The 12,057-nt window shown below is 39.6% G+C and overlaps 1 protein-coding gene across 2 annotated transcripts in view; it reads right to left on the minus strand.

The window, feature by feature from the left end:
• ASB3 (ankyrin repeat and SOCS box containing 3) overlaps positions 1–12,057 on the minus strand; it is a 46,519-nt gene that overhangs the window by 13,020 nt on the left and 21,442 nt on the right. Inside the window, exons 1-6 of one of the 2 annotated variants that reach the window (XM_054986483.1) lie at positions 11,909–11,987; positions 9,425–9,630; positions 7,684–7,842; positions 6,649–6,761; positions 4,218–4,353; positions 1,330–1,507 (exon numbers count right to left, since the gene is read on the minus strand). In XM_054986483.1, the coding sequence (XP_054842458.1) occupies positions 1,330–1,507; positions 4,218–4,353; positions 6,649–6,761; positions 7,684–7,842; positions 9,425–9,620 (782 nt within the window). In that variant the 5' untranslated portion in view covers positions 9,621–9,630; positions 11,909–11,987. Of the gene's footprint in view, positions 1–1,329; positions 1,508–4,217; positions 4,354–6,648; positions 6,762–7,683; positions 7,843–9,424; positions 9,631–11,908; positions 11,988–12,057 lie in introns of those variants that run through there. The other variant, XM_054986492.1, reaches the window with a different exon arrangement.

The raw sequence follows: 12,057 nt of genomic DNA on the forward strand, positions 1-12,057 counted from the left end.
CTCTGGAATGTTCACCTCAAAGCATCTCAAGCAGGTCTGGGGAAAGACATTGCTCTGCCCAAGACCACCTGGACAGATCCCGCCAGTCAATTAGACAAAACACAACTAGATGGTAGCTTCTGTATTTTTAAGAAAAATGAAATAAAGTCCTAAAGGCAAGCCCAAGACAGAAGGCTATGTGAGAAGTTGACTGTGCAAGAGATGGAGCTTTCAAGTCCCTTTGAACCAAAGGACCATTCTACACCATCTTTTAAAAACAGTCTCTAGGGCACTAGTTATAATTGCACTAAAAGGTGATCTTTGCTTTGCCTAGCGAGCAAGCTAATGAGGGGGAACTGCACTGAAACAGCATCCAACGTTCACAAATGAATGTATATATACAAATATCCTTGTGACAAAACAGCAAGCCATTTTTAAGGTTCAGTCTCCCATGTGTAACCTCTATTTGGAAGAACCCAGAGTGAACCCTGTTGGGAATGGGAAGGACAGTACTTGTTTATAAGAGAAGGAAACTCTTTCCATATTACATTATTGAGACTCTGGAGAGGCATGAGTGTGTTTAAAGTTACAGAACCATCTTTCTACAATGTTTCTGTGGTCATAAAGATTTAGGATTGCCAGGAGTGTTTGTGTAAACGCTTTGACATCACTTGAGAATGAGATTATATTAATCACATTCTGACGGCTTCTTTAAAATGTTTTATAAATCTTAAAGTTGATATACCACTTGTTGGTTCACATTGCTGGCTACGTATACTGAGAATGTGACTCTGAACCACCCATCATCCAACCCAAGCATACATTCCTTTATTTGCAATAGTGATATCCAACATAAGAAATGGGAACCATATCAAACTCTTTGGCAGGGGGTATCTTCAGTGTAACCTACAGCAACCAAAGCCACACAAATATTACATCTGCCTTCAAGTCTAGGAATACAAGGACAGATAAGCTTGCTTCTGAGGTTTCCAGGGCCTAGTAAAGCAAATGGGTTTAGGAGCAGTTAGTTTTCTAAGAGCAATTTCTAGATTTTCCAGTTTTAGGATCTAACTGAAGTGGAGCTCATAGCTCGATGTCAATTTCATATAAAATTGACAGATTTTGTTGAAAAGTTAGGTCTGTAGGTCATGATCAACTGCACTGGTGATGCCCTCCAGCCCACTAAAATGCTTGACACCCCTGGTTGAAAAGCCGTGACTCTTGAGCACTCTCCTCTTCAATGCCCCCAGCCTCCTCCTCCAAAGCTGCCATTAGTTGCTCCCTTCAACATTACCCATTCAAATGCATGCCAGTTAACAAAAAAGCTATCAGCAGTCCCTTAAAACCTACTTGAGGTGCCCCATTTGTGCTGCAGCATGGATGGGCAACTGCCATTCCTCTTCGTTACAATAGAGGTTTGGGTCTGCTCCCTTTGATAACAACAATTCCACACATCTGCCATGGCCCTCTTGCGCAGCAATAAATAATGGTGTGGCCCGATCTTTGGCCTGACAATTGACGTTTGCTCCTGATAGAGAATTTTAAAAGTAAAAAGGAAGATCGCTTTGACTAGTTAACTCTATATGTCACAAATATTCCTGCCATTAAATTATTGCAACTTTTGACTTTTGTAAAGTCCTTCTCAAAAGATCAACACTGTTCAGCCAGATGTAATTTGAAGTTTACGAACAGACCAGTGAGAGATATTCCCCTTAATCCCTATTGGATGAGAGAACTTCACCAGACAGGGGGAGTTCAGTACACAAAGTCCCCCACAGGTCATGTGCACAAGGCCTTGATTCTGATAAAAACCGCAGTACAAAGAGGGATTTAAGCTTCCTGTTCCAAATGTTGTTTTCATGATTTAATATTTATTCCATTAAGGAAAATATATAGACATTCATTTGTGGAACTCCCAGCATCTCATCTGGTTCTGCCCTGAGAAGCAGAGTATGCGGCTTCAGAACATTAATTCTCTGTTTAGTAGAGCAATTCTATACTCATTTGATTTTTTTAAAGCAAAGCTTTGTACTATCACGATGCCTTGTAGTAATCATCTGCAAATGTTAACTGCACATTGCAGAAAGTATTTCCTTTTGTCTGTCTAGCATCTATCATCAGAGATGTGGCGGTTAGTTAGCAAGCTGATCAATCTGTTGAAGTCAAAAGTGCTAAAGGTGCACCCTCTTCTTGGTGTAAACAGCTGTTGACCCTTTTTTATTTTTGAAAGGCACAGTTGATCACAGCCCTATCCATAGCTATATAAGACAGTTGGCCACACATCTCTCAAAAGCAGAGATGTAAATTTCTGGAAACTCTGAAGCCATTGGGGGTGGGGGAATAAGGTGTGTGTGTGTTTTTTTAAAGAATGGAAATTGGAGGGGGGAGCTGAAATACATGTAATACTTTCCTATCAAACATAAATCAATTGTGTTGCTTTAACATCATTAAATGACTCATTTATAACTTAGCACATAAAATTGTATTAATTGGCGTATGTAGGGAATTTAGAAATACAAAATGCCTTCGTTTTCCACAAGCAAGATTGCAAGTACACAAAATATTAAAGCAAGAGAAAGCTGTAAGCTGCTACACCATATGCTATTTTAGAACATTTCACTAATTCCAAAAGGGGAAAAAATGTATTTCATCTTTTTTCAGTACTCTCAAAAATGTCCCACTTTTTCATCAGCAATAAATTGAGTGCTATACATTTGAGTAAAACCTTGTCTTAAAAAGCATTTTGTTTCTTTAAAAAAATTATAGGAGTGTTCAGTGCTTTTCAAAATCTTCTCCTTTTTCCATTGGAAAAACTTGGGGAGTCTCTGGGGGGAAAAAAATTCCCTAAATTTTTCCTTCTTTCCCCAGACCGTCAAACCTCTATGTGGATAGACAAGAAAGCTGTAAGGATCTTACAATGTTCCCACAGTTGGCTGTCCATAGGAGCAGAAGCCATATGTGGAGTAAAAAGACCCTACAAAATAAAAAACATCGCTCAAAAAAATTTCACCTGTGAATCATTTTAGATACAGTGAGGCTCTTTTGAAGTCCCTTAAAAAATTAACACAAAAGTTGTCTTAAGATGAAGGTATACTATAAGGTAGAGCCACCACTTCCCTCCAGATTTTTATTAAATGGGATTAACATATTTATTATATTTTATTTTTTACTTGGTACATAACTGACTGTGGCACAAGCAACCCATTTGGCAAAAGGATGACAATAACAAGAACCACCTGCCTGAGGAAGGGCAGGAATTTAGCCACTTGCTATGTTTTTCCCTATATTAAGCAAGAAATGCAGAGCTTTAGCTGTGGGTGTGATGAGTGGTCCAAGATTAATTGTCCATTTTGAAATAGCTGGTACATTTCAGGACAATATGCTTACTCATGCTGATCTGTATGCTTTGCGAAAGGAGAAGGCACCCAGTTCAGCATAATAATGACTAGGATTTATATTTCCAAGCTATTTTCAATTCATGTGCACAAACAGTTTGAAGGCAGATTATACACATTCGTAGATACAACCCTCTGCTCATTTATTCATATTTAATCCCACTGTAGCATGCTCCTCACATCCCAGAGCAGTTAAAATTTCCAGGAAAAAACCTCGTGAGCTTGGATGAGAGTGTATTTTTATGATATTTGCTTTATTTACAAATATACAGGTACAACATAGACAGGGGCAGAGACTCTCCTGTGGGATAGTGGATCCACTACACCACATTAGATCATGAGTGAGACCTTTCCCTCCCACACTCTCCCTGTTCTTTCCTCTCATTTGAACAGATTACCCCTTCTCCAAGATTTGATGGCTACCAGGAAAATGTCTCTCACCATTCAGTTGATCTAATCAGAAGTAAGCAATTTATGCATTTATCTACCTCTTCTTTTTTTCCCCTCCTTTTAAACATCCAACAAATTTAATTGCTTGCAAAGTCTGAAAAAAAGTTACCTGGGATGGGTCATTGGTTCCACTGAAAGCAAGAACTCTCTGTGGACTGTAAGATCATAAGCAGCATACAGACTGAGACATTAAAGGGAGTCAAAGTCAAGGATACCTGGGATTCTAATGGAAACGAACAACTGACTTACACAGTCAAGTTTCCCAAGCCAGCCTAGCTCATTACTCTGTCTTTATCAGAAGCTGAAGTAGTTTGTGTTCAAGGAAAAATACTCCACCTGCCATCATTTGTGTTCGCCCCCCTCCCCAGTTTCCACCCTTTAACTGATAGTTACCATAAGATATAAGTGTCCTTAAGCATTCCAGATTTCCATATTGTGAAGCAATGAATAAAGGTGTGATCCCAAAGTCATCCTCTGATTCTACACTGGCTCCTTCGTCAAGGAGTAATTTCAGTATCTCAGGATAGTTCTGATGAGGAAGAAAAAGGTAATTGTTTTCAGAGCAAAAGAATTGGCATCAATTTATGTATTCATGTTTGAAATCTCTACAGACATTTCATTCAATACAGCACTCAGACAGCTATTATTTTTGACTGCCACTGGCTCTTTTCAGAGGCTTCTAAATGTCTGTGCCAGTTGGCAAAAATAAATAAGAGTAACCTGTATGAAAACTAAGGGCTTAGTCTCAGGAGAGGACTTGACTGTCTTAACTAGTTACCGTTTCATAACCAGCGAATGGTTCGCAGCTAAGTTTTGAGATCAGAAGACCTGGTACCAAGAAGTTTCTTCTGTAAGTGAAAGTGTTTCAAGAATGGGACTAATCAAAACCAGTTGGTAGAGGACAGGGAAACAGTAAGCTGCTCTTCAACAGCTACATGGAACAAATGCTTGCTCCATCAACTAAGAACAAGTTATTAACAAAGACATCATAGAAGCCACTATGGTGGCGAGTTCCTACATCACCAGGCTATCACAGGAAGACCCAAGCCTATGCTGTGGCTCTTATCTGTGGGATTATCTCTGCAGAAACTGGAGTAAAACTAGCATGTGGAGAAGACACTGCCCGGCCTTCTTTCCGTGACACTCCAATGGAGTGGGAAAGCACAGCATTACAGTGGCCTTTATGCCATTACAGCAATGAAAGAATTTCTAACAAACAGCAAGAGGCTCTAACTACCTTGGCTTAACTTGTCATAGTTTAAGGCATTAGGAGTTATGCCTATCTGTAACAGCAACTCACCTACCAAATAATCTGGATAAGGATACTAGGAGTCTTACTTAAAGGTTTATATATTTTAAAAATGTCTGACAAATATCTGGCTGAGATGCATTAGATATAGGTTTTCCATTCACAGAATGTGATGTCAATTATGTAATGCACAGAGGATTGCATCCAGACAGTTTTCCCTCAGTCTCATCCAATCCCCCTCCTTACTACAGCTCCCATCCTACATGACTTTTATCCATACGGATCCTTTGATTAAAGGATTCAGAAAGAACACATAGCATAATAAAGTCCTCCCTCAGGAACGCAGGTTGGGGATTGCATGCTGAAGTACACTGGCCCCATATAAAAAATGTCCCAGCATGTGGAAATCCAGCACAAAGACAAGACCTCCCTTCCTGAAATACTAGTTTTCCACAGAAGAGGAGTTTTCTACATGGGAAAGAATTTCACTATATGAGCAAGATTTGGGTCCTGGAGCATCCTAAACACCAACCAGATTTCCAGGACATAAGCTTTCAAGAGTCAGAGGAGCGCTGATTCTTGAAAGCTCATACCCTGGAAATCTAGTTGGTCTTTAAGGTGCTACTGGATCCAAATCTTGTTGTTCTATTATAGACCAACATAGGTACCCACCTGAAACATGCTATTATATGATTCTTCCCATTCTTGGAGGAATCCACCTAAATACTGTACCTTCTCTAAGTCTGAATCAGCCAAATCAGGAATACAGTGATTTTACTTCAGAAATTAAAATGGATCTTTACAGCTTTGTAATTGTAGTGCTTCTTCCATTCATTGGTCCTAGCTAAGATTCCATCAGTCCTTGATTAGAATATTACATGGAACTAGTAGGACATACTGTACTCTAATGAAGAACTACGAAATCGGTTGGCTTGTACTCAAACGCAGTTACAAACCTTAAGGCTTCATTCATTAGTCACAATAAACCAAAATGTGATCAAACCTTGGTTAGTTATGACCTCTGAGTGCAAACAGTCCAGCAAGCTAGGATTAATGGGTAAGCAAGCACAGATTCAAAGCAAGGGTTTGCTAGCCACAGTTTGTATGAACTGTAGTACACAAAGATAGCACTGAATGTCTATACTAACCAGAGTTTACTACTTAAGCCATGGTTTATTACAGCATCTGGATGCAGCCTAAAACTCTAAAATGCAAACATACTAGCTAGTATGCCTGAAGCTTATCAACCAGTTGTTCTGGAGGTTCCCCATACAGGGGACACAACAAGCAATTTAGTTCAAGTAAATTAACGTCTGATTGAGACCCTATGTTGTGTCTGATATATTGCATGTGTTTTAAGAAACTATTTTTAATAGGTAAAATTCTCACTGTTCAAACTGCACTGCAGCTCCCACCACATTCAGAATGATCATTTGCATTTAGATGGACTTCTATGTACTAGCCTGACATAAATCAGAAAAAAGGACTAGCGAGCAGAGACCGTACAAAGCTGTCATTAAAAAAGACAGAACAAAACTTTGTTCATGTGGATGAAACTATGGAGTTATAAATTACCCGAAAACAAGCCTGGTGCAAAGAATTCCATTCAGACCAACAGTGGGGCCCATTAACATTTGCTCCATGGTGAAGTAGAAGCCTTATCACATCAATGTGTCCATTTTCAACAGCTTCAAACAGAGGTAAAAACCATTATTGTTATCAAATGTCACATATATTCAAGTTAATCACCACCATTTTCAACTGTTTTTCACCCACCACAGAAGTCAGAATGAATTCTCTACTTGTTTATATATATATATATATATATATATATATATATATATACACACACTCTACAATAAATTTGATCAAAACTCAAAATTCACTAACACTACCTTCTATGTCCTGCAAAGAAAGTTTGGATAAAAATTTGGACGAAATGTGGAATAGATTAAAACTAGACTCCACAATTCTACTGTTCAAACTGATTGGTCAATTTTAAGTTCTTGTAGATGTGTTCTGTGGCTTGAACAAGTAAAAATGACGTGTATACTTGAAAGCTGGCTATATTTTCTATGAATAACCTTAGATGGGCACTGTCTACCTTAAACTTCCCAACTACACTCTTTAAGATTTTTGAGGAATGTTGTGTTTTAAAAATGGTTGTGAAATGTACTTTTGTAACAAAAGAATAGCAAAAGATCTCCCACGGTATCTGATTGGATCTTGCTTTTAAATCAGATTTTTGACAAATTATAAACCTCTTGACTTTCAGGTTCATACCTATTTTAGAAGCCAAGATCTGTTAAAATAAGTAAACAGTTGTTCCATTTGCTTTAGTAACCAAAGACTGTGCAAAACTTGCCTAAAGAAAGGGGTGCAGTTAAATCTCCATAACAACAGAATGGACAAATATCGCTTTTTTTTACAGTTAAATTTGACAATTTGCATTATTTGCCATTTTATTGCTATAATAGATTATAAGACATCCAACGTGAAACATTCACAGTTGTTTTACTTTAGGGCCTACAACTAACGCAGAGAAAGATGGAACGGCTTCCTATGGAAAATTAATATAATAGATGCTTAACTTCAGAATGAGTTACTCACCTAAAAACAATGGTGTGTTTGCATCTTTAGTAACTTCATTCGAATTAGCTCCAGATTTCAAAAGAACAGCAACACATTCCAAACTTCCCTGACTTGCAGAAAGGTGCAACGGACAAGTGCCCTCAAATGTCTTTGCTCTGATGTAGTCATCTGAGGGTGCTGGGGATAATAGAATGAAGATTACCCTTGCAAAATTTCTTTAGAAACAGAAGCAGTGAGAGAATGGCATTTGCACTGAATCTAGTTCAATTTTGTTTGGTTACACATGGCAAGAAAGAAGCTTGCCATCCTCTGGCTGGAGAGTCCAGCTCATTGATCATTTTTCCCTTTCACAAGCAACAGCAGGATGAACAGGATGAACAGCAGAATGTGAGCTCCACAGGAGTCTTTATCAGGTTAGCAGGACATATAGTACAAAAAAGAGGTGTGGGGAGTGATAAAAATATTTCAGGGCATAATACAGTTTGCAATCGTCTTGAACCAGAGTCTCAAATGTGCTGCAAACTTAGGGCTGGATCCAGCGATCCATCAGTGGAAGGTGACACCAGTCACAGGCTTTTGCTGCACTGTCCTCCCCCCATCAGTCCTTTCTGACCTTGGGAAAGTTCATTCTTAGGGTTCTGTATAGAAAACAGTTGACCAGAGAAGTAGGTGGCAGCAGGAAAGGGGATTCCATTATCCGATGAAGTTCAAAAGAGTGAAGGGCAAAGGATTCCACGGTACGGCACCTACTTCATACAATTTACGCCAATGGCAGGCCTGCTACATATCTACTCTTACTATTTTTTTTACCAAAAGGCAAAGGAGATTTTCCTTGATTTACTGGAAGCAACATCTCTTAGTGGTAGAATTAGTTAATTCTTGCTACACGTCTTTAGAAGATTTGCAGCTTCATCCAACTGAAGAAAGAACTGTGCAGAAAACTGACAGATCAAGAATTCTCTTACAGCCTTACCACATCCCTCACTGCAAAGGAAGAACTTGAGGTTCTGTGGACAGATCGAGTACCCCAACTCTTATACAAGCCCTGATAAATTATATTCAAAGCTGGGTAGGCAGCAAAACAGACATCATCTTGGTGTAATTATTTTAACTCAGTAGGTCGCTATGATCATCAACATATTTCAAGTAGGTTGTTGGGAGAAACCATCCTGCTTTAAATTACCTAGTAAGATCATGGCAAAGTGAAGATTTAAATTGGGGATTTGCCAATTTGTAGCTCACTCTTAGCTGACACGTTACACCAACTGATATTCCATTCGCATCTTGGAAACGCAAAAGTCCACTGACACTCTGCCTCTTAAGGGGATCTTTCAAGAAATATATTTATTTATTTATGAAAATACATTTGTTAGCCACCTTTCTATCCTACAGCTCTCAAGGCGGCTTACCGCAGACATAAAAACTTCAATTTAAAATCACTACAGAAATTATCAATAGTAACATTATTTATTTATTTATTTGATTGGATTGGATCCCTGCCCTCCCCAACATTAATTGAATGCACTGCTAAATAAAATCATTTTCCATCTCCCCCAATTAATAACCTCATACCATCCAAGCACATGTGCACCTTGCTAATAATGCATTTAATGGCAAGCACTTTTACACCGACCAAATTTTAAGGAACTGCAATGCTCCAAACCCAAGAACTGGAACACCAGACCACCCTCAAGAATGTAAAAAATGTGCTTCTCTACTTTACAGTGGCATTCTAAGACAAGATACAATTTTTCCTTACCAGCTCCAAGTAAGAGCTTCAGACAGTCACTTTTGTTATAAAAGGCTGCTTCATGAATTGCCATCCAGCCCCTGTTATCAGGAACATCAACACTGTATCCCTGTTTGATTAGCTTCTTCAAACATTTGACATTCCCTTCTCTAGCTGCAAGCCCTACAGCTGAACATCTGTCAGAATAGGCTTCCGTGAAATCCATTCCAACAAACCTACGGAGGGAAACAGAAAGGACACATGCAAAATTTAAAGTTTTGGGAGATCAGGAAGTCAACAGTGTTACATTAGAGCAGGGTTCCCCAATGTGGTGCCCATGGGCACTGACACCTTTTCTGGTTCCCACCAAGTATTTTTAGAAAGTGGGTGAAACCAGATGGGGCTTTTGCCTAACAGGGTTTCTAACTGGCTGTGCAATTTTTTAAAAATGTTGCTTTGGCAGCAGCTGCCACCACAACAGTCTTCACTGTGTGACTGAAGGTAAGCTATATGTATGCAAGAAAACATTTTTAAAAGACATTAAACAGAACTTCCGTCCAAAATGTTGAAGAGTTACCATTAAGAGTTTTGTCACATTTTGTAGTTTGCTCCGTCTCCTGTGACATCCATTTTGTGGTTGGCTCCACCTCCTGCAGCACTCATTTGCTGGCTGTGTGTACCACATGGTGTCAGAATTCCAAAAGTGCCTGCAGGTTCAACAAGGTTTGGGACCTCTACAGCCAGTTTGGTGTAGTGGTTAAGAGCATGCGACTCTAATCTGGAGAACTGGGTTTGATTCCCCACTTCTCCACTTGAAGCCACCTGGGTGACCTTGGGTCAGCCCCACCCACCTCACAGGGTGATTGTTGTGGGAATAATGTAAACTGCTCTGAGTGGGCATTAAGTTGTCCTGGAGGGTGGTATATAAATCAAATGTTGTTGTTATGATGTAAATCTGCTCATTTGATAGGAGATTGTTTTAGATTAATTTGAAGAATGTACTCTCAAGAATGTATAATAAATGTATCACTACCAAGCTCAGTATCGTGACAGCTGCAGTGCCAAACGTGAAATGAATCCAACCATCCCGGCCGATGTTAGCTCCACACCCTCCCACCCCATGCTATTTGCAGTGACACTTGTCTGTTTGTGCTGCTGGTCCCCTTGAGAGAAAGCATCTCCTCAAGAGTCAGCTAAGAGATGCAGTAAGTGGGAGCAGCCAGAAGGAGGATAAAAGTCCCCAAAAGGAGAAAGTGGCTGACTGGCCCATGCAGGGAAGCTCAGGAGGAGAGTGGTCTGGCCCAGGCACTGTTTATACCAGTATAAATAATTATTTTACTGTTTCATTTCCATAATAACTGTTATTTGTTAATATTTGCAATTTAATTACTTATTTGTTAGTGATTATGATTCTTTACTGTCCATGTGTAGATGTAAAATAATTGTTTATTATCTTTTTAACTGAATTGTTGTTACATTTTGTGCCAAAAATCTGTAACATTTGAATCAAATACTGAATATCCTTAAGTATTCTAAAAGATTTCTTTTACAGAACAGTTATTTTTTCCAAATGAAATGTATTTCAAATGCTTATTACAGGAGAAAAATATGACCACATGCCTCTTGGGATTAGCCTGAAGAGCCCATAACAAATATTGCGAGCACAGCTGGGGCTGGCAAGCAGAGAGAGGCCTTTGAAAATAAATAAAATAGACAGAAAGATGGCATCTACCTATTGTGCAAACAGTCTTACTATTTCATAAAACACTGCTGCTAGAAGCCAACACTGGTGGTACTTTATTTATTATATTTTTAGGTCTTTTATTACCATCTGCCTTAAATGCCCATAAGGCAGACAGGAAATGTGCTTGAGTGAATTTGTACTTTTATGCCCTGTAACTACCCATGTTCTACAATACACACCACTGAAGAAGTGAGCTGTGGCTCATGGAAGCTCATCCCCTATCACTAATTTTGTTAGTCTTATAGCTGCAACTGGATTCATGCTCTTTTCCACTAATACACACACATCACTATCAGTTACTAAATACAGGAAACTCTGACCAAATAGACTTTTAGTCTCCCACCAGCTCTTTGAGGCAGATCCAGACTTCACTGGCCCTTACCCCCAAGTAAGCATACCACCTCAGTTTTCACCTAAGCGATTTGACTTAAGAGTCCTTGCATACACAACATAGGGGGAGCAAATGAAAACCTACTAATTCCATAATTGCCCCTCCACGCCAAGGAGGCATAACTGCAAAAGACATGCGAACTGCATGCACAAAGGTCTGAGGTCAATCATCTAAAATATGCAAATTTTTGTGGTGAATTATATCGTCTTGCCTTAAAAACCAAACCACTCAGCATGTCAAAGAAAAGCCTCTTTAAAGCCCATTTCCCTCCTCTTGTTCGGCGTGGATAACAGGCTCCGTCTCTCCTCTTAACAGCGACTTCTACAAAGACAATGAAGAATCACCACCTGCTTTTCCCGTTGCCGTTTTAGCAGCTCACCGCTGAGGAGTTCTGACGACGCTCCAGCCCACCTTTCCCAGTCTCTTCAACCGGCATCTCGTGGCCGCGCGACGCTCGCCACAGGCCCCGCTCCGCTTCCCGATCGCGCAAAGAACGCCGGGAGTTGTAGTTCACCGCGGCGCTGGCAT

Source organism: Eublepharis macularius, chromosome 1 (genome assembly GCF_028583425.1).
Source record: "Eublepharis macularius isolate TG4126 chromosome 1, MPM_Emac_v1.0, whole genome shotgun sequence".
NCBI lineage: Eukaryota > Metazoa > Chordata > Lepidosauria > Squamata > Eublepharidae > Eublepharis > Eublepharis macularius.